Source organism: Carassius carassius, chromosome 47 (assembly GCF_963082965.1).
Source record: "Carassius carassius chromosome 47, fCarCar2.1, whole genome shotgun sequence".
NCBI lineage: Eukaryota > Metazoa > Chordata > Actinopteri > Cypriniformes > Cyprinidae > Carassius > Carassius carassius.
This window is the reverse complement of record NC_081801.1, coordinates 5291074-5319042: the sequence shown is the minus strand read 5'-3', so window position 1 is coordinate 5319042 and position 27969 is coordinate 5291074. Positions and strand designations below refer to the sequence as shown.

Sequence of the window (27969 nt, the reverse complement as noted above, 5' to 3'; positions counted from 1 at the left end):
GATTCATGAGTGATCTTTCTATTACCTTGAGCAATTGTTTGTCGAATCCTTTGATTTTTGGTCCAGGAACAGGAGGCAGCAAACAAAGCTTCATGCTGAAAACAAATATAAAAACCATAATAAGATTCACAAAGTTGATAATGAAGTGGTCAAAGCATTTTTCAAAGGTATAAATGCTTTATAAATTTTAAGTAGATCAAATGTACTTGTTTTATTTAATTTGGTCTTATTTTCTAGGTCAATGCACAGTTAAGATCAGTGTCTATCAACAAATGTTTTCCTGCATGATCATAATATAAGCACTATGGATACTGAAAAGAGACTTATCTAGAATACGGAACAAAAGCTTCCATGTGTCCCGACAGGATTAAAAGATTAATTTTAGATCTCATTCGTCCTTGTACGTTTGACAATGGCGCACATTTTTTGACAATGTAATTAGTCTATCTTTGTCTATTTAAAATCTGTGCTGGGAGAAACTGGCCTAAAAACTACATTTGAGTGTTAAGTGAGGTAGTGCAAGATCTAGATCAATCCTCTAATGCCAATTTAATCCTACATAATGAGTATTTGTCAGCAAGAACAATTTATAACTGGTCCAAGCCAATTCGATTCCGATCAAACTAAGACGTGAATTTTACATTTGCGAGTGATTGCATAAGACGACATACAATGCCTTCCACCAATATTGGCACCCTTGGTAAATATGAGCAAAGGTGGCTGTGAAAATAAATCTGCATCGTCTATGTTACTGATCTTTCATACATAAAATTCTAACCTTTCATTGAAGTAAAACAATTAAACTTGTGTTGTATGCATGCATGTTGGCCACAATTATTGGCCTAGTACTAGTAATTCTAGTAAAATCTCTCTGAAGTATATTGCCACTCATACATTTTTTTAGCACACAAGGGTGACTAGGAGCATGAAGTTCTCCAGCTGCCTGTTCCACAGGATTATAAATATGAGAAACACAAAGGCCAGATTCCCTTAATCGGCCTTCACAAGGGGTAAACCAAACAATATAGCTCTGATGTGTAGAACAAGATTGCTGCGCTTCACAAATTAAAAAGTGGCTGTAAGATAAGAGCTAAAGCATTGAAAATCCCCATTTCCACCATCAGGACAATAACCAATCGAACCCCTACATCACCACATATTATTCAGGAGGATTTCAAGAAAAATCCTCTTCGCTCATCCAAAAACAAACTCAGGCATGTTCAGTTGTCAGATATAATGGCATATTATTCAGGAGGATTTCAAGAAAAATCCTCTTCGCTCATCCAAAAACAAACTCAGGCATGTTCAGTTGTCAGATATCATGGCAACTTCAAATGGGACTGGCTTCTATGGTCAGAAGAAACTAAAAAAAGAGCTTTTTGCCAGCAAACACATAAGATGGGTTTGGTGCAAACAAGGATAAAAAGAATCCTTTGCTCACGGTTAAATATACTGCTGGATCTTTAATGTTTTGTGGGCCTAGTTTTCAGCCGGATATGGAGCTGGGAATCTGAAAGATCTGGAGAGATTCTGTATGAAGGAATGGTCTCTGACCACCTTTGCTCATATTTACCAAGGGAGCCAATATTAGTGGAGAATGCGAAACTAATCAGATATCAATCAGCAAAATAAAATATATAGGAAAACGAAAACATAAAATAAAAGAATTATTAAATAAGGAAAATAGATTTAAAAAAGGGTAAAAAAAATAAATAAATATTTCATAAGTTAATATTTAATTTAATAAATATGGGACATGAAAATGTTTCAGCCTTTAATACACACCTGTTTCGTTTTACGTTTAGCGTCCAGGTGAGGATGAGCACGATGAAGATAGAGAATATCGTGATCAGGATCCACAGTGAACGCTCTCTGGGTATATCTATATATACATATCACAAACACAAAATCAGGAAATGGTGATGAATAGGGTACATCTCTACCGCAATTAGTTTTTTCACTTATGACATAATAAATTGTGGCGCCAACAGTACTCACAAAATGAGAAAGGATAACCGAATAAACAGTGGGTAAAACTGTCAGCCCCCAACCCCCCCCCCCCACCCCCCCCAAGATAAACAAGCAAAAACAAAGCATGGTTTTCAAAAATGCTGTGAGCTGTGAACCGGCTGATCTCTCATTTTGCTTTATTTCATGCTCGCTGCCATCAGGTGCGACTCCCACCGGGCCTGACTTTCCATGGAAGCTCCCGGGACACTGAGGCCGAGCCAAAGCTGAGGCTCAAAAAACACATTGCTGAGGTTGTGCTAGCCGGGTGAAGATGAGTTCATAACTCCCAGGAGAAACTGATGGCCTGTTGGTATTCCCCCTAGTATTGTCTGCGCTGCTAGATACATATGTATGGAGCAGATTTGTTTGCAGGCTCAGACCATGGAGACAAAAACAGCTCTAAAACAGCTCTCTGGAGGTGCTGGATGATATTTTAATGGGCTTCACGCATGCCTCAACCTACTGGGCTAGAAATGTTTTGCGTGTCTAAACTGAATAGAACACTTATTTTCAGATGTGGCCATTTTTCGGATCACATATAAATATTTATATAAAGTTCAAAAGTCTGACATTTGAAAATTTGGGTTTGCAAATTTTAGTTAAACCAGAAAATCATAATAAACTCATACTTTTGTGCTGAGAATTTAATTTAATAATAATCCAATTATGTTTGAATATAAATTAAAAATTGAATAAAAATACAAATTAAATATAATAAATGTTTATAAGCTACAGCATTTAGAAAATATTATTACAAATATCATTAAACAATATTTATAATAAACAACTAATGAATAAAAAGGAAGACTTACAGTCAGGCATTTTGACGTAGGTGGTTTGGGTCCACTCACTCCAGAACCCATGATCAGGTTTACATCTCACCTGCACCATGCATTCTTTATCAGGGTAAAGACTGAACACATTGTAGTACTTCTGCATACCAGCATCATATTCCTACATAGAAATAAAGAGAGCATAAGCTACAACTGCACCACTTTTTATTAGTCTCATTAAAGGGTTCACCCAAGAATGAAAATTCGTCCATCTTCTACTCACCCTTTAAGCATCCGATGGGTATATGACTTTCTTCTTTCAGAATAATCCAATCAGAGTTATATAAAAAATTGTCCTTGCACATCCAAGCCTTTCAATGGGGGTAAGCAGGTGTTTGTTGTTAACACTTCAGAAGACGCAAAATAAAGTGCGTGCATCTGTAATAAAATGTCCCTCACACAGTTCCAGGGGGTGATTAAAGGCCCCTTGTAGCGGATTATTCTGAAAGAAGAACGTCACATACACCTAGGATGCTTCGAGGGTGAGTAGAAGATGGACACATTTGAATTTTGGGGTGACATATATATATCCTTTTGCGCCACAGACCTTTTTTTTCGGTTTGCGTTCGAAGGACTGGCATATCAGTACAAGGTCCTGCCCTTTGGGCTGTCCCGGTCTCCCCGTGTCTTCACGAAAAGGCACGGAGGCAGCTCTCGTTCCTCTCAGAGAGCAGTGTGTTCACATTCTCAACTACTTAGACGATTGGCTGATACTAGCACAGTCTCGAGATCAGTTGTGCGAGCACAGGGATGTGGTGCTCCGGCACCTGAGCCTGTTGGGCCTTCAGGTCAGCTGGGAAAAGAGCAAACTCTCGCCATGGCAGAGGATCTCTTTTCTCGGTATGGAGTTGGATTCGGTCGAACAGACAGCATGCCTCACAGAGGAACGTGTGCGGTCGGTGCTAGCCTGCTTGAATACATTCAAGAGCAGGACAGTGGTCCCACTGAAACTCTTTCAGAGGCTCCTGGGGCATATGGCGGCCGCGGCGGCACTTACACCGCTCAGCCTATTACATATGAGACTGCTCCAGCACTGGCTTTATGGCTGAGTCCCGAGGTGGGCATGAAAGCGATGCACTCACCAGGTCCAAGTTACAACGGCCTGTCGCCAAACCCTCACTCCGTGGTCAGATCTCTGGGCAGGGGTGCCCCTAGAGCAGATCTCCAGGCATGCTGTGGTTTACACGGATGCCTCCACCACCGGCTCGGGGGCCACGTACAACGGGCATGCAGTCTCAGGGGTTTGGACGGGCCCGCAGCTGCAGTGGCACATCAGTTGCCTAGAGCTGTTAGCAGCACACCTTGCCTTGAACCTTCTCAAAGGTCTCTTATGAGGCAAGCATGTGCTGGTCCGAATGGACAACAATGCGACCGTTGCGTACATCAACCAACAAGGTGGTCTGCGCTCTCGTCGCATGTCGCAACTCGCCTGCCACCTCCTCCTTTGGAGTCAGAAGGTTCTGAGGTCACTTCGTGCCGTTCATATTCCAGGCCTGCTCAGTCGTACAGCCGACGAGCTGTCTCGAGCAATGCTCCCGAGAGAATGGCAACTCCATCCCCTGATGGTCCAGCTGATTTGGAGGCGGTTCGGAGCCGCTCAGGTAGACCTGTTTGCTTCTCCAGAGACCTCTCACTGCCAGTTGTTCTACTCCCTGACCTAGGGAACTCTTGGCACGGACGTACTGGCACACATGGGCCACGGGACCTACGCAAGTAGGCGTTTCCCCCAGTGAGCCTTCTCGCACAGGACGAGGAGCAAATCTGGCTAGTAGCACCGTATTGGCCCACGTGGACCTGGTTCCCCGAACTAGTGCTCCTTGCGACAGCCCCTCCTTGGCCAATTCCTCTGAGGAAGGATCTACTGACTCAGAGATGGGGCACCATTTGGCACCCGCGTCCAGACCTTAGGAAACTCCATGTCTGGTCCCTGGACAGGACTCGGAGGTTCTAGGTGACCTACCCCAAGAGGTAGCGAACACCATCACTTCGGCAAGAGCACAGTCTACGAGACACGCTTACGCCTCGAAGTGGAACCTGTTTGTCGAGTGGTGTTCTTCTCGCCGAGAAGACCCCCGAAGATGCCTGATTGCGGTCGTGCTGTCCTTTCTGCAGCAAGGGCTGGAGCGAAGGCTGTCTTCCTCCACCCTCAAAGTCCAGGTTGCTGCTATTGCTGCGTACCATGACCCTGTGAATGGGAAGTCTTTGGGTAAGCATGACCTAATCGTCAGATCCTTAGAGGGGCCAGGAGGTTAAATCCTTCCTGGCCCCCCTGTATACCCTCTTGGGACCTGTCTCTGGTGCTTAAATCACTACAGCAGGGCCCATTCGAGCCTTTGCATTCAGTTGAGCTAAAGTTTCTTTCATTGAAAACTCTGCTCCTGCTTGCACTGGCCTCCATCAAGAGGGTAGGGGACCTGCATGCATTTTCGGTCGACGAGTTCGGGCCGGCTGACTCCCAGGTAATCCTGAGGCCCCGGCCTGGCTACGTGCCCAAGGTTCCCACTACACCCTTCAAAGACCAAGTGGTGAACCTGCAAATGCTGCCCCTGGAGGAGGCAGACCCAGCCCTGGCTTTGCTTTGTCCCGTCCGAGCATTAAGGTGCTATGTAGACCGGACACAAAGCTTCAGGACCTCAGACCAGCTCTTTGTCTGTTACGGAGGCCGACAGAAGGGGAGTGCCGTCTCTAAGCAGAGGACGGCACACTGGATTGTGGATGCCATAACCCTGGCTTATCAGGCTCAGGATGTGCCGTGCCTGTTCAGGTTGCGAGCTCACTCAACTAGAAATGTTGCATCCTCCTGGGCGCTGGCTCGTGGTGCCTCGCTGACAGATATTTGTAGAGCTGCGGGCTGGGCGACCCCTAACATGTGCGCTAGGTTCTATAGCCTTCGTGTAGAGCTGGTATCCTCCTGTGTTCTCAAACGGGTAGTGGCACTGAGAGGCCCCCGGTTAGTGTCGGCTTGCTTAAACTGCTCCAGAGTGTCCGTACTGTAGACCCTGTTGAGATCCTCCATCACCCTAAGCAGCTGGATGCGGCGGAACATCCGGCTCCAGGCCTTCATGATGTATCCGTGAGAAACATGGAAGGGTGGGTTCCATATTGAGACCTTAGCGGTACTCGTATGTGTATAGTCCACGGTATAGCCTTAGAGCCCGTGTTTCCCCGGCAGACTTCTGCCTTCCCAAGAGGGTTTTTAATCACCTCAAATTTCTCTGTATACTCCTAAACGGATGCTATATGTGTATTTGCCTCCGAGACCCCCTTCGGGAAGGATGAGGCTTCCGCAGCATCCCGGTTCCAAGCGGACCGGGTACATTTTCCCAGTCTGCTCCTCAGCGAAAAACTGGAATGGATTGCACCTGCTGCCTTCTTATACTCACGCAGTGATCAGCGGCAGCTGGATGCAATAATTGCATGTCAATGTGCATTTGCACGTTTAGTTTACACTCGAAGTAGATTGGTCTATCGAAGCGATATCCCATATTCATCGGTCACCGACATGGCATCTCCGTTCCCTCATTCAGGGAACGAGGGTTGCCATATGTAACCGAGACGTTTCCCCAGTAACAGCTGTAAACAAAGCAGAGCTACGCTCACAAACGCTGTGTTATCAGTCATATAACATGCAAGTCTTCCTTCAAAAATACAGTGATATAAAAACACCCATGCCTTGTTTTGATATTTAAACATATAAATGTAAGGAATTATTATTATTAAACGTGCAGTACATAACGTTACTCATGTTTATTCAATCTTACTCATCACCTTGATTTAACTGCGTTTGTAGAAGGCACTGCACCCAGACCGATATACACAACACAGACCGGAAGTTAACTTAGGGCCAGGTGTGTGCGCCCGATGAAACTGTCTATATACAAATTTAGAGATAAATTGTTACTTTGTTACTTTTATTAATTCTAATTAATTTTTTTTACAAGGTATTTAAAATAAATGAAAAAAGAAAATAATAATAACTTAATTTTGTTGACTATCGAACTTTTGTTAATATGTCTACTTATAAAGTTGTTTGATTTCAGATCAAAATAAACGCCAGCATCATACTCTTACCCAGATATAAAAAGAGCATAAGCTAATGTATCACTGCAATTAACTAAACCAATATTTTTTTATAAAATGTATTTAAAATAAATAATAAAATATTAAATGAAATACAAAAAAATACAAATATCAAGTACTATACTTGTTGCATCGCAAAAATATGTTGTCTACTTTTACTTACATTTTTGTGAATTCACATCAAAGTAGATTTGATCTGAATTTTTTTGAATAATTTTTTTAAAAGAAAATATTTTTTAATATTGATGCAGTTGGCACTTAAACAATTACAGAACATCATCAGCAATAATCATCAGTTAAATATGTTGTCTGAGCCAATATTTTTGCTCTCAGGTTACTCTGTCACTAGGCAGTCATTATTGGTCATGCCTCTGTGTAACTGAAGCACAGCCTTTGGGGTGGTAAATCTGGTTTGATCTAGTCCCTGTTGCTCTGCACATCTAGCCTCCCTCACGTTCCTGTGGACTAATGAAGACATAAACCCAGACTGGGACAGTCAATGATTAAACTGCTCTGTGTAACAGCTGACTTCATGTCGGCTCACTGGCTGCATGTCCACTTGCTCGCAGCGTTCCATTCATTAAAGATCTAGATTAAAGTCACAAAAAAACAACAGCTACTGTTGACCCTTTCTAACTTGTTGGCTCGCAATCAACAAGTTGGTTGGCAATAGTAATCCATAATACCAAGAAAACAAGCATGTGAAGTACTTTGTTGTAAAGATGATCAACTTTATTCTAGATAGTCGGGTGAATCTAGTTAAATTGCTACAAATGTAACTGATAATTAAAAATGTTCTTTTTTTTTAAACCCACCTCCCATTCTTTATCTTTTTCTTGTTTGACTCGTATCTGGTAAATTAGCGTGATCCACCCTGAGCGAGTGTCTGCCGTTCGGGGTTTCTCCCAGGACACTCTCACGAACGGACCCTGTTCATCATGGACCACAACTGCTGTCACGTTCTCTGGAGTGTTTGGTTGAACTGTGGGTGAAAAGGAGAGGACAGAAGCAAAATATACAACAATTAAACCTTCCTGGTGTGATCACTCACTTTAACACAATTATCATTTTTATCTGTACATTTGATTTTGATCGTTTAAAGAAGCCTGAAATATGACGCATACACAACACTACCAAGTTCGTGGGCAGTAAAGTATTTTTTGGGAAGATGTTTAGGCTGCATATATTTGATAAAAATACAGTAAAACATAACAGTTTTTTCATTACAATTAAAAATGGCTTGTTTCTAATATATTTAAAAATGTAATTTATTCTGTTATGTAAAACTGAATTTTCACCATCAGTACTCCATGTTTTCAGTGTCACATGATCCTTCAGAAATCAATCCAATATGCTGACATAACTTGTGAAACAGTGATTTTTTTTTTTTTGCTGAACATAAAGTTCAGAAGAACATCATTTATTTGAAATATAAATCTTTTGTAACAACATATAGGTGTTTACTGTCACTTTTGATCAATTTAATGTGCCCTTAATAAAAAAAAAATAAAAATAAAAAAACTGAAAAGAGTTGCTTTGAGAGTTTTTTTATTATAAAACATCCCATTTAAAAAAAACTCATGCATGTTTGGAACCGTGTGAGTGTGAGTAAATTACATAATTTTCTTTTTTGGTCTAAAAAACTAGTCTTTTCCAGTTTCCAGGGACCTTTGCATGCAAACTTGCTGAAGAAGGAAGAAAGAAGGAACAGAAAAGTGTGCTACGTATTGTGAATGAATGTTTTGCCCCTTCAGCATAAATAAAAACATGAGTTAAAGTTTAATCTTGGTTATAGTTAATGATAAAACTGAATTGCACTGAACGAACCAAACGTCAGATCAAAGGAACTTGACATGGCAAACTGTGCAGGATAAAACTAAAATTGCTACTAAAAGTAAACAATGAGAATCTTAATTTTTAGATTGGTACAAAATTTGCTCTATGGCATAACACAGTAGAGAACATGTGGCCGAAAAAAATGGTGTGCAATATTTTATGACCCAAAGGATAAAATAACACTCTTTCGCAACGGTGTCCCCAGACAGGAAGTAATCACTTTCCTCTTATTGATGACTAAACTGCAATACAATCTACAACAGTGGTCTGTACCATCTGTTATGTACTAACTCACAAAATTACAAACATCATGAAGGAAAAAGTATAATGTGAGTGGGACGGAATAAGAGAAATAAACAGAGATCATAAATAAAGACAGTGGGTGGTACAGTACAAATAGTACATTCAAATGAGTTGAAGTCAAATGAGTTTCATACCTATATAGACCACATCCACCTCCACGGGGTCTGAAATGTTCTTCCCCAGGGCGTTGCTGGCCACCACAGTGATGTTGTAGTTGACCCAAAGCGATGTGTCATTTTTGTTGAAGAAACACGAGTTCTCACCCGCTGTTCTGTAATCTGGGCACTCGTAGACCGTTTCTGAGCTGCATATGTGAGGTATCAACAGACACATTTACACTTATAAAATTAGACAATGAAATAAAAATACGAACATTTCTACAGCAAGTTTGTGTCTGAACACTGTGACAGTTTATTCCAAAGTGAAAAACGTGCACTTCTAAACAGATAAACAATAAATTTGTGATGAGCATGCCAATAATAAAACTCAATACTCAAGTTGATATCATAAAAATATTAACTAATTTTGCTCAGTACATTTATTAAGTTTGGGCTGAAAAGAAACAGATTTTCATAAAGTAAACAGGAGCTTTGTGACATTTTAGTCATGTCTATTAGCTTTGATGCTAATCTATACTACCATACAGAATGGTTCTAAAGAAATTAATACTTTTGTTCAGCGAGGATGAAATTGATCAGAAGTGACAAATACTTAAAAAAATAATCTATTTCGAATAAACATTTTTTTAATTAATCAAAGAATCCATTATCATGGTTTCTATGAAAATGTTGAGCAGCAATATTTTTATTTTTATTTTGTGTGTGTGTGTATGTTGTCCAAACCATGTGTATGTTGGAATGATTTCTGAAGGATCATGTGACACTGAAGGCTGGAGTAATGATGCTGGAAATGCAGCTTTGCTTCACAGGAGTAAATTACATTACATTAAATATATTCAAATAGAAAACCTTCCTTTCACATAATTACTTTTTTTACTGTATTTTTGATGAAATGAATGCAGATTTGGTGAACATAAGAAACATCTTTAAAACAAATCTTCAAACAGTATTGTTTATACTGTACTAGTGTACTCCTTAAAGTTACATTATAGAAATATTGATATTTCATTACGATGATGAAAATGCTGTCTAATTCAGTCAATATTTGGCAATGCAGGAAAGAAAATTGGCTCTTAAAAAACATATTGTAGCCTTGAAATATTTAGCACATCCAACTGTATTAAAATGAATTCTATGAACTCCATTTGGTGCAGTATTACACGTTATTGGGTTTGTGTACAGTACTTGCTGAATCTTAAAGCCGTAATGTTGGCATAACACTTCATGGCACTAACAAGGATCTGCTCTGGTGAAAACCTAAAGGTTTTAAAGAGTGTTTGGGCATGTGTGTGTTTGCTGGAGGTGTACTGATCATGTACTGTATGTCTTTCAGATTATTTCACATATGTGCTCAGAAACAGAAAGAAATAAACACATAGCAGAAAAAAAATATTGTGTAAACCATTCATTACTGGACGAAAGAGCAAGATATTTATTTGGGAGACAAAGAGAAGAGTAAATATTATATACTGCTGTAGACTGAGTCTCAAGATAATAAAGAAATGCTTTCTTGGCTCTAGGAAGAGAAAAAGTGGAAGAGACTGACTTTTCTAGATGGTAGTAGAGGGCGTAGGTGGTTGGCAGACCTCCATCACCTCCAGGTTCCCACCAGCATGTAAAGGTCTCCTTCTCTGGAGAGCGACAGCTTGTGAGTCTAGGTTTGCCTGGCAGACTGACACCTATGGATATATTGTGCCCATTGAGAATACATTAGTTGAATTCAACATCACGTTATATTAACATTTTGTAAAAATTTTATTTTTTCTGTCTGAAACAAACATAAGGCTATCATATGTAAAGTTTCACATTCAATTTATTAATACAATTTAGGATTTACACAAATTTCTTGCTTTGTGTTGCACTTTAAGGGGAAGTCGTTGCCTAATGGTTAGAAAGTCGGACTCCCAATCGAAAGGTTGTGAGTTCGAGTCCCGGGCCGGCAGGAATTGTGGGTGGGGGGAGTGCATGTACAGAGCTCTCTCCACCTTCAATACCACGACTTAGATGCCCTTGAGCAAGGCATCGAACCCCCAACTGCTCCCCGGGCGCCGCAGCATAAATGGCTGCCCACTGCTCCGGGTGTGTGCTCACAGTGTGTGTGTGTGTGTTCACTTCTCTGTGTGTGTGTACTTCGGATGGGTTAAATGCAGAGCACAAATTCTGAGTATGGGTCACCATACTTGGCTGAATGTCACTTCACTTTCACTTTCACTGATATGGCTTATGATACACTGTTCATCGAATATACTTACAAAAAACAACCATGGTATTCTTTTTAAGTACATGTAAATATCATGGTATTTAAATATGGTAATCATTTAGTACCACAGTATATATCAACAAGGATCACAGCGTGAGAATTTGAGCCAACATTTTACTTAAATATCTTAAAATATATGAATATTAAAAATATAAAACATTGAACTAAATAAAAGTTTGAGAGGGTCGGTAGGATTTTAAAATGTTTTTGAAAGAAATATTTTATGCTCATCAAAACTGCATTTATTTGACTAAAAATACAGTAAGAACAGTAATATTGTAAAATAGTGTTTTGATATATGTTGAAATGTAATTTATTCCTGTGAAATTTCGGTCACATGATCCTTCAGAAATCATTCTAATATGTTGATTTGCTGTTCACGAAACATTTCTTATCAATGTTATAAACAGTTGCTGCTTAATGTTTCTGTGAAAACTGTGATATATTCTTTGAATATAAAATTCCAAAGTATATACATGAAATATAACTTTTTTTGTATCATTATAAATGCCTTCACTGTCATTTTGTGTCAATTAAATGCTGAATAAAGCATTCATGTCTTAAAAAAAAAACTTACTGACCCCAAAATGTTAAGCAGCAGTGTATAGTATAGTTAGTCAAGTTGTACTTCTTACTCTAGGTTTAAAAGCAATCTAACAGAACTCCTAATACTGCTTACCTGCTGCTTGCAATATTAATTTGGCAATAAAGGTCAAAATCAGCACGGCACCAGAGTTCCTCATCGTCCCAAATGGCTTCTGAACTCCTTAGATCTGTCAGTGAGAGACAAGAGAGGAAAAGTGAGATATTAGATATTTATGATGAAAGATATACTAAAATAGAGGTTGTTGAACTGTAATTGATTTGCATGTCCATGAACCATCTGTGTTTAGTATAAACATAAGATACTGTATATAGTATGTGGGACCATTGAAATACAACACACACTGAACTCACTTAGAAAACTTTTGTTAATTGCCTGCAAATAACTACTCCTTGCAGACCAGAGATTATTATCTGATATTTTATGAATATGAACGTTTAAAAAATGCAGTTCGGGTTCAAAGTCAAATCAAATAAAAATTAATTTTTGAATTGGCATTCGTTGGATAGTTTATGTTATTTATTTATTTTATTTTTTTCAGATTTCCTCATTTTTTGTTTGTGTGCAAATATTCTTCCTGGAACAAGGTGTTTTTGCAAAATTGTTTTTATCTCCACATCAAACTGAAGACTTTTATAATTGTACTTATGGCAGGAGGCAGTTTCACAATAATCAAATATGTCCTTTGTCACTTTCTGGAGATAAACAAAACCTATCCATCACGTCTGCACCTTTCAACACTTTCTCATTCATTTGTTCCTTCAGTACTTCTTATCAAAGGACAATATGTCTCATGATATGTTTGATTTTAGAGAACAAAGCAAATCTGATCAACCAAACTCATTTAGTTACTGTAAACCTGAAAGGTATCATCTATATTTCATGAGGGTTTGCAACTAATTGCTTACCAGTTAAAAATATATTGGTCATCACACTGCCACTTTCCATATTTTACATGGCCAAAGCAGCATGTAAAAGAGCACTATCTCTTAGTGCGGGAATTTTTCCACTACTTTTATAGGGTATTTTTGTGTGTTTACAACCTTGAGGCAAAGGTTTTAAACTCTGCTTTTTAACATCCCCTTTAAGGCCGAAATACTGTTATTGGCATATGTGAAACTTCCAAAATGAATTGCTCAACTAATAAAAAAGGCAGACAGATCCATGCCTCCAGTAGACTTTTTAAAGGTCTATGGAAACAATTTTCAACTTGAACTATAACAGACACACAACTAAACAAATTTCCAAATGTTAAGCTTTTAAATGATAAACAAAACACAATTGATTCTCTATACTTTTGTGAGAGCTCTTTTGACTTATGACTTATTGCCACTCAACTTCAGCACATTCATTGGCTAAATTTATGTATGTGTAAAAGCTCAAGCTAGTTAAGTTTTGTTATAGACTTTCCAAAGTCTTACTTGTGTTTTAACAGTTTTGTGCCCTACCATACAAACAAGTGACTTAAAAGGGTCATGAATTGAGAGAAAATTTTTTCCATGATATGTCATTGTACTATAAAAACATCATGTGAGTTTCAGAGCTCAAAACTAGATGGTTAGTCTAAAAACAGCTTTTATTGAAACTAAGAACAGAAAACTACTCGTTTCAGATTTTGTCACATTATGACTTCATAGTGCGGCGAAAGCCTGCCTCTGCAGAATCAGACCAACGCCTACTTCTACATCATCACGTCTTTGGCCCCGCCCACTGGAGCGTTAGTGACATGAGAAGGACAGATGAGCAATAAAGGATCACTGGACTTAAGGGAAAAAAAGCTATGAACAGCTAAAAATGTAAAATATTTATGAATCTTTTATATCAGGAAATTTGTAACCATGCATTTTTATAATTTTATAGATAAGTGATTTCGATTTTTTGACCCATTAACCTATTTTTTCTATTTTATTGTTCTATTGTCAGTCAAAGCATGTCAAAGAAACTGCCTTTTGTGTCCCATGGCAAACAAAGTAAATATTACATAAGTAATTTTTCAACGATTGCAGAAATGTTATTTATTTTAAGGGTTTAAAGTGTAGTCTTGTTTAACATTATGTATTCTTTGAAACAGGTTGGTGGCAGAAATCACACAGAACAGTACGAAATGTTATCATTTCATATAAATAAATGACTAAACTTAATTTAATAATGCAATTGAAAAATATAATGCCAATGATATGACAACTGAAAAAAAAAAAAAAAAATTTGTACTGAAATTTCAATATTCATAAGGATTCCTTTCTAAGTTTGTAAAGATGTCCATATGTAAATAATATACATTTTAGATGTTGTAAATATGTCAGCATTGTATGTTTCAGTGTCTGTGAAAATGTAAGTAAATAAAAAGTACATTTTATAGAACCACATTTTACGCAAAATACAAATTCTCATGAGATCACGTTGACAGTGCACAGTGATTCTCTTGTTTAGATTGTGTTTGTACTGTTAGTTATGATGTTCAAAACTCGAGTTGCGATGATGAGATCAGTGCATTCATTGCTAAAACCGTTCATGTGACACTCTCCATGATTAGTTAATCTCAACAGCTGTAATAATAAAAACGTACTAAAAGTTTTTGATATAGCTCCACACATAATACTTAATGTTAGCCAGTCAAAGCAACGGCCATTTCCATTGAAGTCTCACAGCAGACACGCCCCTTCCAACTGAGCAATTTTTTATGTATAAATTATACTAACATTATAAATGCTACTCAGAAAACATTATCAAATAATTACAAATTACAGTTCCCTTTATAAACAGCAATGTTGAATACTTATGTCATACTGTAGCTGTTTTAATAAAAAAAATCCTGTAACTCAAAAATATTACAATATACACTCACCTAAAGGATTATTAGGAACACCTGTTCAATTTCTCATTAATGCAATTATCTAATCAACCAATCACATGGCAGTTGCTTCAATGCATTTAGGGGTGTGATCCTGGGCAAGACAAGCTCCTGAACTCCAAACTGAATGTCAGAATGGAAAAGAAAGGTGATTTAAGCAATTTTGAGTGTGGCATGGTTGTTGGTGCCAGACGGCCTGGTCTGAGTATTTCACAATCTGCTCAGTTACTGGGATTTTCATGCACAACCATTTCTAGGGTTTACAAAGAATGGTGTTAAAAGGGAATTACATCCAGTATGGGGCAGTCCTGTGGGCGAAAATGCCTTGTTGATGCTAGAGGTCAGAGGAGAATGGGCCGACTGATTCAAGCTGATAGAAGAGCAACTTTGACTGAAATAACCACTCGTTACAACCGAGGTATGCAGCAAAGCATTTGTGAAGCCACAACACGCACAACCTTGACTGAAAAATGTTGCCTGGTCTGATGAGTCTCGATTTCTGTTAAGACATTCAGATGGTAGAGTCAGAATTTGGTGTAAACAGAATGAGAACATGGATCCATCATGCCTTGTTACCACTGTGCAGACTGGTGGTGATGTGATGGTGTGGGGGATGTTTTCTTGGCACACTTTAGGCCCCTTAGTGCCAATTGGGCATCGTTTAAATGCCACGGCCTACCTGAGCATTGTTTCTGACCATGTCCATCCCTTTATAACCACCATGTATCCATCCTCTGATGGCTACTTCCAGCAGGATAATGCACCATGTCACAAAGCTCGAATCATTTCAAATTGGTTTCTTGAACATGACAATGAGTTCAATGTACTAAAATGGCCCCCACAGTCACCAGATCTCAACCCAATAGAGCATCTTTGGGATGTGGTGGAACGGGAACTTCGTGCCCTGGATGTGCATCCCACAAATCTCCATCAACTGCAAGATGCTATCCTATCAATATGGGCCAACATTTATAAAGAATGCTTTCAGCACCTTGTTGAATCAATGCCACGTAGAATTAAGGCAGTTCTGAAGGCGAAAGGTGGTCAATTACAGTATTAGTATGGTGTTCCTAATAATCCTTTAGGTGAGTGTATATTGACAATATCACATTTAATATGCTACTAAACTGTTACACATGCAATAGTTTCTATAATTTGTGAATATTTTTCATTTGTAGTCATAATTTTTTATTTTGGTACAATTAAGAAATCGGATTGGAATTTGCCTACTTTAACTGTGACTTAAACTAGAAAGGTTAGAGCACAAAAGGTGTATTTCTCTAATGAATAGTCATGAACAATCTGAGCAGCCAAGACTAGGTAAGATTTTAGTAAATCACTGATCATTTTTGATCATCATTGGCACTATGTACTGTAACTTTACAGAGCCAAAGAAACACCAGAGTACATTAGAGGGATTTGAATTAAGGAATCTCAAATGTTTAAACAAATAGGAAACATTACATTTTCAGTAATTCTACGATATAATTTGTAGGATCAAACAATTATCAGCACACTCACATTTGCTATGCAATTCAGGTTGCTATACATAATCTTTCAAGTCAGGAAAAACTATTCAAAACTAACCAATGGCTTTGAATCAAATTGGAAAAACCTCAAAGTTTGCCTGTGCATGTAACTGAGCTCTATAAAGTCTAAATTACTTGCACATCTTTTCAATTAATGTCCATACTAATAAATCTCAAATGATATCTCAGAAACATCTGGATGGATGAGGTCACGACCTATGCACATCTGACCTCATTTGTGTAATGCATAAAAACACAAACTGTCAGAATACAAATCCTGACTCATACAAGGAAAATATGACAGAAAATTCTCTGGAAAGTGAAATAGACATAGATTATGCACTTAAAGCCAGTTGTTTTCATTGAGAATTAATTCAAGCTGCACCAACTGTGGCATGGGAACATAATCAATCAATCTGAATTTGTATTTTCTGTTTTGTCATGCAGGCTTTTGACAGTTTCTGTCACTTTATGATTTTAAGTGCTACAAGTGTAAGCATGGAAATAATATGCAAATACATTAGGCATCTGAGTCCTCTGTGGAATCGCCTTAATCTCCAGCCTACCATTAATCTGATGACAAAAATAAGCACTAAGCACATGAAAAGCATGTTTCATGTCACCATGACAGATACCAAATGAGGGGAAAAGAGAGAGTGAGAGAGAGAGAGAGAGAGAGAGAGTAAAGAACTTTTATTTCCCCTTGTGAACAGGGTGGGATCACAGATTAAAAAAGGAAACCGAAAACTTCTCCAGCTGGCATATACTCCATATCTGATTATGTAAGGGATTATATCATCATAACAGAAAGACCCAGTCAAACTGTGTTGGGCTGCATTCTACAGTGTGATGCAAAGTGGAATGGTTCATCACAGTGACCCAACATGCACTGGCAGCCCTATAGAGCCTCAATGTGTTCAACAAGCATGAATATTGAAGGAGGCCATGGGATTGTTGCTTTCCATCATGAATGGTTCAATTAACATACAACTCAAACAAGCACTGCTGAAAAATCACCTGTTGACATTTGCATTTTTTTTCTCCCACCTCATATCAATGCCATCACAAGTTTTCCATCATGTCTCTTAGAGAAAGTATTTTGCTAGAGAATGCAATGAAATAAACATTTTCCGCCCCTCCTAATTGTTTTACTATCACCATGTCATGGGGCTCTAGAATTGCAGACTAAGGATCCACAAAACTACACATTGGGATCAAGCAGTTCTCTGCCAGTTCGTGAGAAGGCAATGATTTAATCACCCTCATGTTGTTTCAAACCTGTATGACTTACTTTCTTCTGTAAAGCACAAAAGAAGATATCTTTAGGAATATTTCAAATGTATTTGTCCATAAAATGAATGTTAGTTAGTCCAAAACAAGTCAAGTCAAGTCAACTCAAGTCTGCTTTATTGTCAATTCTTCCACATGTACAGTACATACATACAGAGACACTGCCCATCTGAATTTCATCGCATGGACTACGGTAAGTAACTAAATAAACACTGAGACATTTTTCAAAAGATATTTTGAAAGAGACCCAAAACACGGTTTCGTTTTCCCTTTCTTTTCACTTTTTATGTCCTTCACATTCTGTTTTATATCTCTCAGAGGCCTGTCACCAAACACTGCATCTGTCCCAGCCCTGTTAGTCAGCCCTACAGTGGCGCTCTAGTTTCAGCCTGTTTCCCTCACAACTAGGACTTTCTTTTGTCATCTGTGAATAGGTCACAGTATTCAAAGTATCTGTTAAATATAGAGTTGGGCTTTGACTTGATGTAGCCATGATTTGAAAAACTACCCATTTTATGTTGTGGACAATGAAGGAAACTTAAACTTTTCTCTTATCAAGAGAGCACTCTTTAACCTGTCTGTTCCTTAGTCAGATGAGGTGAATGGAATACGTCTCATATCTGAACATGTTGCCTGACTCTGGTCAGCATTAAATACCATTCAGTACCAAGGACAGCAGCATGACACCTGCCCCAAACCTCAAGACCATCAAGACTAAAAGGACTCCAAGGCAACCTAGAAACTTTGAAATTTTTTACAAATAAAATTTCCTACCAGCAACTGTCTTTTCAACAACTTGCAGGCTTCAGCCAGACATATTTGAACTTGTATGATGTATTTAATAATAATAATAATAATAATAATATTCAAGAGGGCTACAATAAAAGCAGTCAATTAATAAAAACATTAAAACAATAAACAACAAATGTCAATTCAATGGACCTGTATCAAATGGCACACTTAAAATAATGCCAGGGTTATTTTAATATAAGCGATATATAGTTTTTATTAATAATTTGTGTAATATAAATATTTTGTTTTTTATTTAATTTTTACATTTTAAAGTTTTAGTAATTTTGTTGCATGGTTTTGTGTCTTTATTAGTTTTGTATTTTTGAATTATTGTATTTTTTTTCTTTAAAAAATTGTCTGTATATTTTTATTCACTTTTATTTCAGCTTTAGTTTTAATTCTATTTTTTTAAATCAAAATAAACTAAAGACGATGAGAAATGTTGCCTTAGTAACTAGGTGAAATAAACTAAGCTTAAATTTTTAGTTACATTTTTAGTAATGAAAGTTACCTTCTTTTATTATTATTTTTAATTTCAGTTTTGGGGTTTAAGTTACCTATAATGACCCTGGTAAATGTTCCATAAATATATATGCTCAATTTTGCCTTTTTTATCTATTATACATTTAAAAGATATATTTATCTATTTGTTTGTTTGTTTGCTGTATGTAATTTGGAGTTTTGGTCAATATCAGCAGTAATACATATATGTGTTGATTTTAATAAATAAAATCACAAAATATGAGACCCTATTGTATTTAACAATCAATCAATGACTTAATTCAGAACAGAAATACTAGAGCTATTAAAAAAACTGTCCCTTATCTGTCATCTAATTGGTCTGTTGTGTATTAAACTTATTTGGGAATCTGTCAGTAAAGATATAAAGTGTGCGCGTATTGCTGACCCTCTAATCTTCAAAACAGATTCTTGGCCGACTTTAATCCAGTAACGACACAATACTGTACAAACAGGCATGTCTGACTGAAACGTGTATATACCGCCATTATTAAATACAGTAATCAAAAAGAAAATAATTATTGTTTTTCAAGTTATTCCAATGCCCTTATGCCAAGAAATGAAGCAGCAATCATAACCTCAAGCAAGACCTTTCTAAAGCTAACAACACAGAAATAATATTGCACTGATTTATTGACTAGTATGATTGCACTGAATGCTTGTCCATTGGCAAACAAATGCTGCACTCTGAACTGTTTTGGAAAAGGCATTGACAATCAGTGAAACCAACTGGCTTGCAACTTAGTCATGTAAAATGAAAATTCAGGCATGGTGTCTGTGGTGAGGGTAAACACAACATTAATGTCACCTCCTTTAAGCAGTACAGTAGCCATTCATTTATTGTGTGTGTTCCTGATGGCACTATCCACTCTCTGGTGACTTGATCTTTAAAGAATGTTCCTTACTTTTGATCTGATAATTGGCATTAGAAGATTGCCCTCATACTGTTTACAGCTATCTTATATAACTTCCAAGGGGGAGGGGGGTGTAAGCTGCTAAGCCGGGTGAACGGTAGCAAGCAGGGGCTTGTCGACAAGTCTGCACGTATCTAAAGATTATCCAGAAACTCACTCTCTCACACACCCTCAACTCTTCTTTGCCATTTCTGTCCCCTATAATTCAATATATAGACCTTTGAGAGGTCGTGCGTGCATTAGCAATTAATGTTCTCGGGTTAAAGCTATGAAAAGATCCAGGAGGATTACCTGACTTAATTTTGCTCCATCATTTTACCTACAGGAGGTTTAACATTTGCATTGTGAATTGCGAGGAACTAACGTATTGTGTAAAACTAAACTTAGGCTAATGAGTATTAACTATATACACCAGCGGTAAAAGGGTTGGAATTAATTTTTGAAAAAAGTCTCTTATGCTCATCAATGCTGCTTTTATTTGAGTAAAAATAATATTACCATGTAAAAGAACTGTTTTCTATGTACATTTTTGCTGTTGTTTGTTTGTTTTTTGACTATAATTTATTCATAGCCATTACTCCAGTATTCAATGTCAGGAAAAAAAACTCTCTCTCTCTCTCTGTTTTGTTTTAAATCTTAACTTTTGAATGGTAATGTATCACAGCTTCCACACAAGAAATGTTGTTTTTTGAGCATCAAATAAGCATATTAGAATAATTTCTGAGGGATCATGAGACACTGAAGACTGGAGTAATGGCTGCTGAAAATTCAGAATTGCATCACAGGAATAAATTATATTTTTTAAATATATAAAAAAATAATGGTTATTTTAAATTAAAAAAAACTATTTCATAATATTACATAATATTATATTATTTTTTATCATATTTTTAGTCATATAAATGCAGCCTTGGTGAGAATAAGAGACTTTAAAAATTTAGATTAATAATTTTAGATTAAAAAACTATGCACATAAATATGGAACAAGCAAATATAGAATGTTAACTTCCAATGCTCAAATTTGATTTTACTAACTACAAATAAATTATGAGTCATTCATGAATACACATGAATGACAGTCATGCTGGGTGCATGTTTGGGTCATAGTTTGAGGATCGTTACAAAGTAGTGATGTTATTTGGGTTGTTTCAGCACACATCAACCACAGACAGCAAGTACAATTTTCCAATTAAGATGGCTATATTTACCATTTAACCTACACTCAAGACGGTACTACAGCTATTTAGAAAAAAAGATGACAAAGTGATGTTAGTCAAAATAAAATAAAATGTATTTTTCACATCTGTTCTGGACCTCTTGGCAGAAAAAATGCCAAAGTCGTGAATCATCACATGCCAGCATGAGTGCAGTAGAGCCCTTATTACAAGAAGAGAACATAATCATAACTCAGAGATCCAGAGTTACCTGTATGCGATTAAACCCTATAATGTTTCAATTTGTATGGCTATTAAAAGCATTGACACTAAAATATTGTACTGTACACAAACAAGAAAGTAAGAGGGAAAAAAATCGTAGTTTTTCTAAAAAAAAAAAAAAAATACAATTCTGAGTTTACATCTTGCAATTGATCCTTCGCAAAGACCTGCCCCCCTTAGTTACTGTTGCTACGTCCGACAAGCCACATAACTCTCACACCACAACATGTTCTCACGCAGTGAAAAATACATCGCAGAGCAAAGAGGACACTAACAACATGCCGAAAAACAACACAGAGCAGATTACCTTTGTTATTAAACAAAACCCCAGCTTTCAAATTTGTTCATTTTTTAAGAAATTCAAACAATAGATACATACAAGAAATGTGGCTCTTTAATGTGTTGTCACAGATCGCTGTAGCACCTCAGTTCAAGCGGCATGTGAACCATTCTTCTCTTCCTCTTTATTAGTCATAGCACAAAATAAACATGAATGAATATCAGAGGGTATTTGGTTTGTTTATATGTCAATAAACACAATTTTTAAAGTTCAAATCCAGTGACTGCTAATCTAGTCACCTACTGGTTTGTTTATCGGACAAAATGGCTAATTCAGCATTATGATTGGTCAGATCGCCTGTCAATCAAACTCCCTGCAAAGGGTTTTGCTATTTTGTTCTGTAGTGTCTCTGCCACAGAATAAAAACCAAAAAAAACTAAATGCTTTTTATCTAAAAATTCTGACTTTTTTCTTGCAAATGTTTATATCTCACAATTATTATAATTTTTCTCACAATAGTGAAAAAAAATTTTTTTTTTTTACTTTTTCCCCCTGAATTGTAAAATAATTTGCAATTGCATTTTTTCCCCCACAGGTTTGGTTCTACAGTGTAAAAATAATATTTCGAAGTTATAAATAAAGATTATTGGAGTATATTTCACAAAAACATACTCCTTTAATCTTAATACTTCAAAATGTCATGTTTAGTTCAATGTGCTACAGGCCATTTCTTTGTAATTAATTGTGAAATTTACTCGCAATTTTTCAGATTCTCAGTTGTCAGCTGTTCCTACATCATTTTCTTTACTTTTTTTTTCAGTGTACATAGGGCATGTTGTCACATGCCAAACGTCTGTCCAGGAAATGCAATTAAAGAGTTCCTAGAAAAAGGGCCATCTGTTTAGATATTATCCAGAATTCAGTGGAAAACCACAGCAGGAACAACTCTCAAAGATGCTCTCAAAAAGAAACATTCACTGCTGATTAACACTTTTTTTTCCTGAAAGTTTGCCAATGTGAGGCATTTATGAGTGTGTTGTTCTTTCAAATACTGTTTTCCAGCCCCCCCAGCAAAGCTCTGTGCCAGTTGCACAATGCACAACCATCCAGCTCAAGCCAGATCCAAACCACCTCCTCCTCAGAGGTGTAGTGCTGCAATAGTGTGGGTGACATAGACCTGAAAAGTGATCGGCAGTGAGGCAAATCCAGACTAACGTTAGGGATTAGGATCTCTGATATCTAGTCATCCTGGTGGGCAGCGATAAATGTGTCAGAATTATTAAACACAAATATCTAAAGAAGTCTGTCATCATTCAGGTATAATCAGATCACACTTAAAGAGCATATTGCAGGTTAGAAAAAAATCTTAATTAATATTTAACCGTGTATGAAAATACCATATAAAAAGATAATGCAGGATTTAAAATGGTTTAAATGACATAAGGACACCAATTTAGTAGATAAAGTGAACGTTTCTTTGACTGCTCGTAAAAAACGCTTTTTTTTCCAACATCGCGTCATTTTACGTCACAAGAGGGAGACGTGTGCTGCTGTGCTCTGCCGCTGCTCTGTGCAGAGTAGGTTGGTATTCAGTAAGAGCGGTCGTGAGTCAGTGTGTTTTCAGTAGGTTTTGTATTTCAATTTATCATCGTCATGGTAAATTATTGTGTTTGTGGAGCTTGCAAAAACTCCAGCTTGTCAGGACATCGAGTCCACCGGTTTCCTAACAAGAAAAAGGACGGTGCTATCTTTCGTGCCTGGGTGCGGTTTGTGCAGGTGAAGAGACGGGATTTCTCTTCTGCTTCGGCTTCGGAAAACGCGGTCGTGTGTAGCGTTCACTTCAGATCGGAGGATTATCGTCCCGGCGATATGATGGAGTTCAACATGGGATACCGAAGTAAGAACCGAGTGAGACTCATAGCTGGTGCGGTTCCTTCAGTGCACGTAGCTTCGGGTTCTCCCGCCGGCGGGAAACACGGTGGTCACGGATCCGTCAGAGATGCAGCTCGACGAAAACGTGAACTGTGCAACGTAAGTCTTTTTTTTTTTTTTTTTTTTTTTTTACATTTACTAACTAACAAATCAGTCAACATAATGATTTAAATAATGAGAAGCAACGTGGCGTGTATAAGTTGTTGTAAAGTACCGCAGCTAGCTTGTTAGGCATAATAACTAATGCTAGTTGCTAGCACAGCTAATTCGTAATTTGTCATGTTTGTTTATAAGGATTTATCAGAAATTGCAAGTAATGAAGTGGGAGATACATCTTCAGCCAGTGCTGCAGTGTTTGTTGCTGACCCAGAGCAAGAGCCTTTCTCTCCACTGGCCCCTCAATCATCTGTGCATCACTTTGGCTCACAGTGTGACCTCAGACCTTCACATCGTTCATCAGGTGGATTAACATTTTACATTAAATATGATGTGCAATGAATGAACTATTCAGTGTCCACAGATCAGCAACTTTAATAACTAGCCTACTAACGTTACAATATTAAATTTCATTTTTTCCAAGAAGCTGTTTTCTTTTATTTGCTTCTAAGAAGAGTCAAGTTACGTTATAGCTCCATCATTGCTCAAAGTAAAAAAATATATTTATGATGTATCATATACATGCTGTTACACAATTGTATAACTGGACTTATTTTTATTCTAGCTGTCCAGGCACAGCCCAAGATGGTCAGTGTGGGGACTCAGACAGAAAGGTTTGAGAAATCAACGTCAACTCCACTGCCCAGTCCTGTGCATACCGATGATGAGTCATCCTCTGTTTTCATGGACAAACCTGGTGATATGTCATGGATCCCAGAGGGGGAAATGACAAGTGATTCATCTGATGAGGAACCACAGCAGGAATCTCACCCTGACCTCAAGTAAGACTTATTTTTCTTTTATTTAAGTTTTTATATGATCAAATTGTGTCAAGTCAAAAATAATGTTTTTCTTTTTTTTTTTTCAGTGCTGCTGATAAGTTCATTGTGTGCCAAAGCCAGTTGATGTCTCTCTTTACTATTTGCCCAGCCTGTTGTGGGGAAACCCAAGGCAATGTTGAGAAGCAGGAGGGAACTTTTGTAAAAATAAAGCAAGAAAGAAACTATTTGTGTTTTCTGGTAGAAAATGATGTTGTAACATAACTTGTATAGTTTGTTTTAATCATTATACTTTGTTGTTTGTATGTTATAGTCATTTTCTGCCTTTCACATACATCTCTTAGGTCTGTGCAGCATGTGGGTATCAGCGTTTTTGGCAGAACCAGCCAATGCTGCATCGCAATATGCCAGCCTGCAACCTATTACTGAGTGGGGCCATCCACTTTTCAGGTTGCATGGCTACCCAGACCATCAGGATGTTGAAGCTGTTTGGGCTTCAGAGCATCACTGCCAGCACCTTCTTTCGCCATCAGCGCTTGTACACGATTCCAACCATCGTGCAGGCGTGGCAGAATGAGCAGGCAGGGATCATCAGAGATCTGAAAGAGATGAGGGGTGGACTGATCCTGTCTGGTGACTGCAGGTAGCACACTTCAGCTTATATCATTACAATGGAAAACAAGTCTAAACTGGATAATATAGTTTAATGTATTAGTTTTTGTGCTTAACCATATGAATTAAACTGTTTTTGACATTCATAGGTCAGATTCTCCTGGCCATTGTGCAAAATATGGCACATACTCTTTGATTGAGGACAGAATCAACAAGGTTTTAGATCTTCAACTTGTCCAGGTAAGTTAATATTATCAAACACACATATCACCTGTTTAATGTTACACAGTGAGATGACAAAATATTTTTTATAGAGCTCCGAGGTCCCAAGTAGCAGCTGGTGTGAGTTAGAGGGCCTAAAGCGCAGCATAAGTTTTCTGACTAAGCAACATATGCAAGTGTCAGCCCTGATCACAGACAGAAATCGGCAGGTAAAGAAACGCACATGAATCTTGCCCCTGACTCTATTTACAGCTAAAATCAAATGTTCTTGTAATCAATGTGTTTTTTCAAACATTTCAGGTTGCCAAGTGGGTGCGGGAGGAGTTGTGTCCCAAAGGAACAAGCCATTTCTTTGACATCTGGCATATTGGAAAAAGTATGTATCTTGATGAAGGTAGTTTTGTTTATATCGTCTATAATTACATTTTCCTTTTTAACATTTTGTGTTTCTGTTGTGAAACAGGTCTAGGGAAAGCATTGGATGCTGCTGCAAAGGAGAGGGAGTGTGAAGAACTGAAGCTGTGGAGTCCAGCTGTTATTAACCACCTCTACTGGACTGCCGCTTCCACTCCTAATGGAGATGCAGATGTGATGGAGGCCAAGTGGAAAAGCATGGTCAACCACGTTCAGGACATCCACGAACATGGCACTCCTACGTTTCCCTGCTGTGCACATCCACCTCTGGAGGGCGAAGCAAGGAACAAGGAATGGCTGGAACCAGGTACAAAATACTGTTTATTAGGGATGCCCAAGCCGATGCCTATGCTGAGTATCGGATTTGATACTGCCATTTTTGCCAGATCGGGTATCGTATAAGCGCTTTGTGCCACACTGTATTGGAGCCTTTCATATCATAATACAGTGACTCATTAAACAGCTGTGCTATACATAAACATTTTTTATAGTAGGCTATAAAATAATTTTTTATTAATGTATTTTACAACAATGCAAAGAGCAATGGGTAACGTTTTACCAGATTAGGTGTTAAACTTATTATTTTTTTTCTTCCCTAAATGTTCAGATTTTTCTAGATTAAATTTTACTGCTGATTTATCCACTAATGTAGTTTATAATAGCATTTTTGTCACAGATTATGATAAATTATTTTTTAGATGTGTTGTTTTTCTTTATAATGAAGTTGTATGTAAAAAATCCCACCTCATTGGGGTCGTACACTCATGACTCATCTTAAAAACAAAATTGTTTGTTTATGCAGGATCAACTGTAGCAGTTAAACTGGAGAGTGTAGCTACTAGAACAGCGCTGGTAAAGGATGTTCGGCAGTTGTCCCCACAGCATCAGACTTTTTCACTGGAGGCATTTCACTCCCTTATCCTGCACTTTGCACCAAAGCACACTGGGTTCTCCTTTCTTGGGATGTACAGCAGGTAAGTGTGTGATGTGAAAGAAAGAATGAGTACTTTCTGAAACTAATGCAGTCTAACACAGCAGCCCAAATTTCATTAAATTTGCAGTAAGCAATGCTTTTTTCCCCCAGTTTTTTACTTCTGGGTTTATTTACATATGCACAACTTGTAATGGGTAAAATGACTTTTTTTTTCTACAGACTTCTCTTGGCAGCCCTGCATTTCAACCACAATGGCAGCAGAGAAGTTGCTCGAACCAGTGATGGTGAGGCGTGTTATGCGGTTCGCTACCCAAGGTTCCGCAAAGGTGGCTGGGTAGTCCGTCCTGTTAAGGAAAAGCCATCATATGGTGGGCAGTTTCAGTCAGTTCTTAAATATTAAGCAAGTCAGACCACAAGTTAGCAATGAATGTGATCTACACTTTTGCTTCCTTCTCCCAGCATATGCATCAGCCCTCATGGAATCTCTGAGAGTGGAATACTCCAGGTCACCACAGGCTCTACGAGAACGCAGCACAGTATTGTTTTCCACTACACCTGCTCCCCTTTCCAGATCCCTCCAGAGGATCAACAAGGATGAGGCTGTTGGCGTGTATATAACACAGCATTCACGATTTAACACGTTAACGAAATCTTAGTGTGATACCCGAAAGATTGTTAAATTGTATATATGATCATAAAAAGTTTTATACGACAATTTGTGATTTGTTTGTTTATTTTCTATCGATTGTCAACAAAATTGGGCCATTCAAAACCTTTATAGAGTCCTCCTTCCTCTGGAAACTGTCTTCTAATGGCTGACACAACACATGCAGGTAAGGGCTTCCTGATGTGCCTGCCCAGAATGCCATAGGCCCAGCGGACAACCTGTCGGTATGCAGTGTAGTGGTATTGCCTTGAGACATGGAATAAATATCGATATTGATAGTCTTATACCAATGGCATCAAATAGTGTGATATATGTTTTAGATATCGATGTTTGCGGTATGTGAAAAAAAATGTTTTGGCCTAAAAATCGCGTGAGATCGCTTAGAACATGTCTTTTTAGCTCAAAAGTAATAAATTATCTCTACCATAAACATACTCATGTCTGCTGGCCTGGAGAGGTCCATGCTCCTGTCTGAAGTGCATATAGGCTATCTGTAGTACATATGGGTTCAGACAGCAAGCCTCGAAACCTGGGTGCAGAGTCAGGCACTGCACATCAAGTCTGGGTGTGACATTTTCCACTAAGGCCCAGTATGCA

At 37.9% G+C, this 27969-nt stretch overlaps 1 protein-coding gene across 1 annotated transcript in view; it reads right to left on the bottom strand.

Moving 5' to 3' along the window:
• The window catches only part of LOC132130620 (prolactin receptor-like), a 36357-nt gene that overhangs the window by 4194 nt on the left and 4194 nt on the right, over positions 1–27969 (bottom strand). The window contains exons 2-8 of the mRNA XM_059542389.1: positions 12121–12214; positions 10728–10860; positions 9197–9366; positions 7739–7905; positions 2823–2964; positions 1786–1882; positions 26–95 (exon numbers count right to left, since the gene is read on the bottom strand). Of these exons, the coding sequence (XP_059398372.1) occupies positions 26–95; positions 1786–1882; positions 2823–2964; positions 7739–7905; positions 9197–9366; positions 10728–10860; positions 12121–12184 (843 nt within the window). The 5' untranslated portion in view covers positions 12185–12214. The remainder of the gene's footprint in view (positions 1–25; positions 96–1785; positions 1883–2822; positions 2965–7738; positions 7906–9196; positions 9367–10727; positions 10861–12120; positions 12215–27969) is intronic.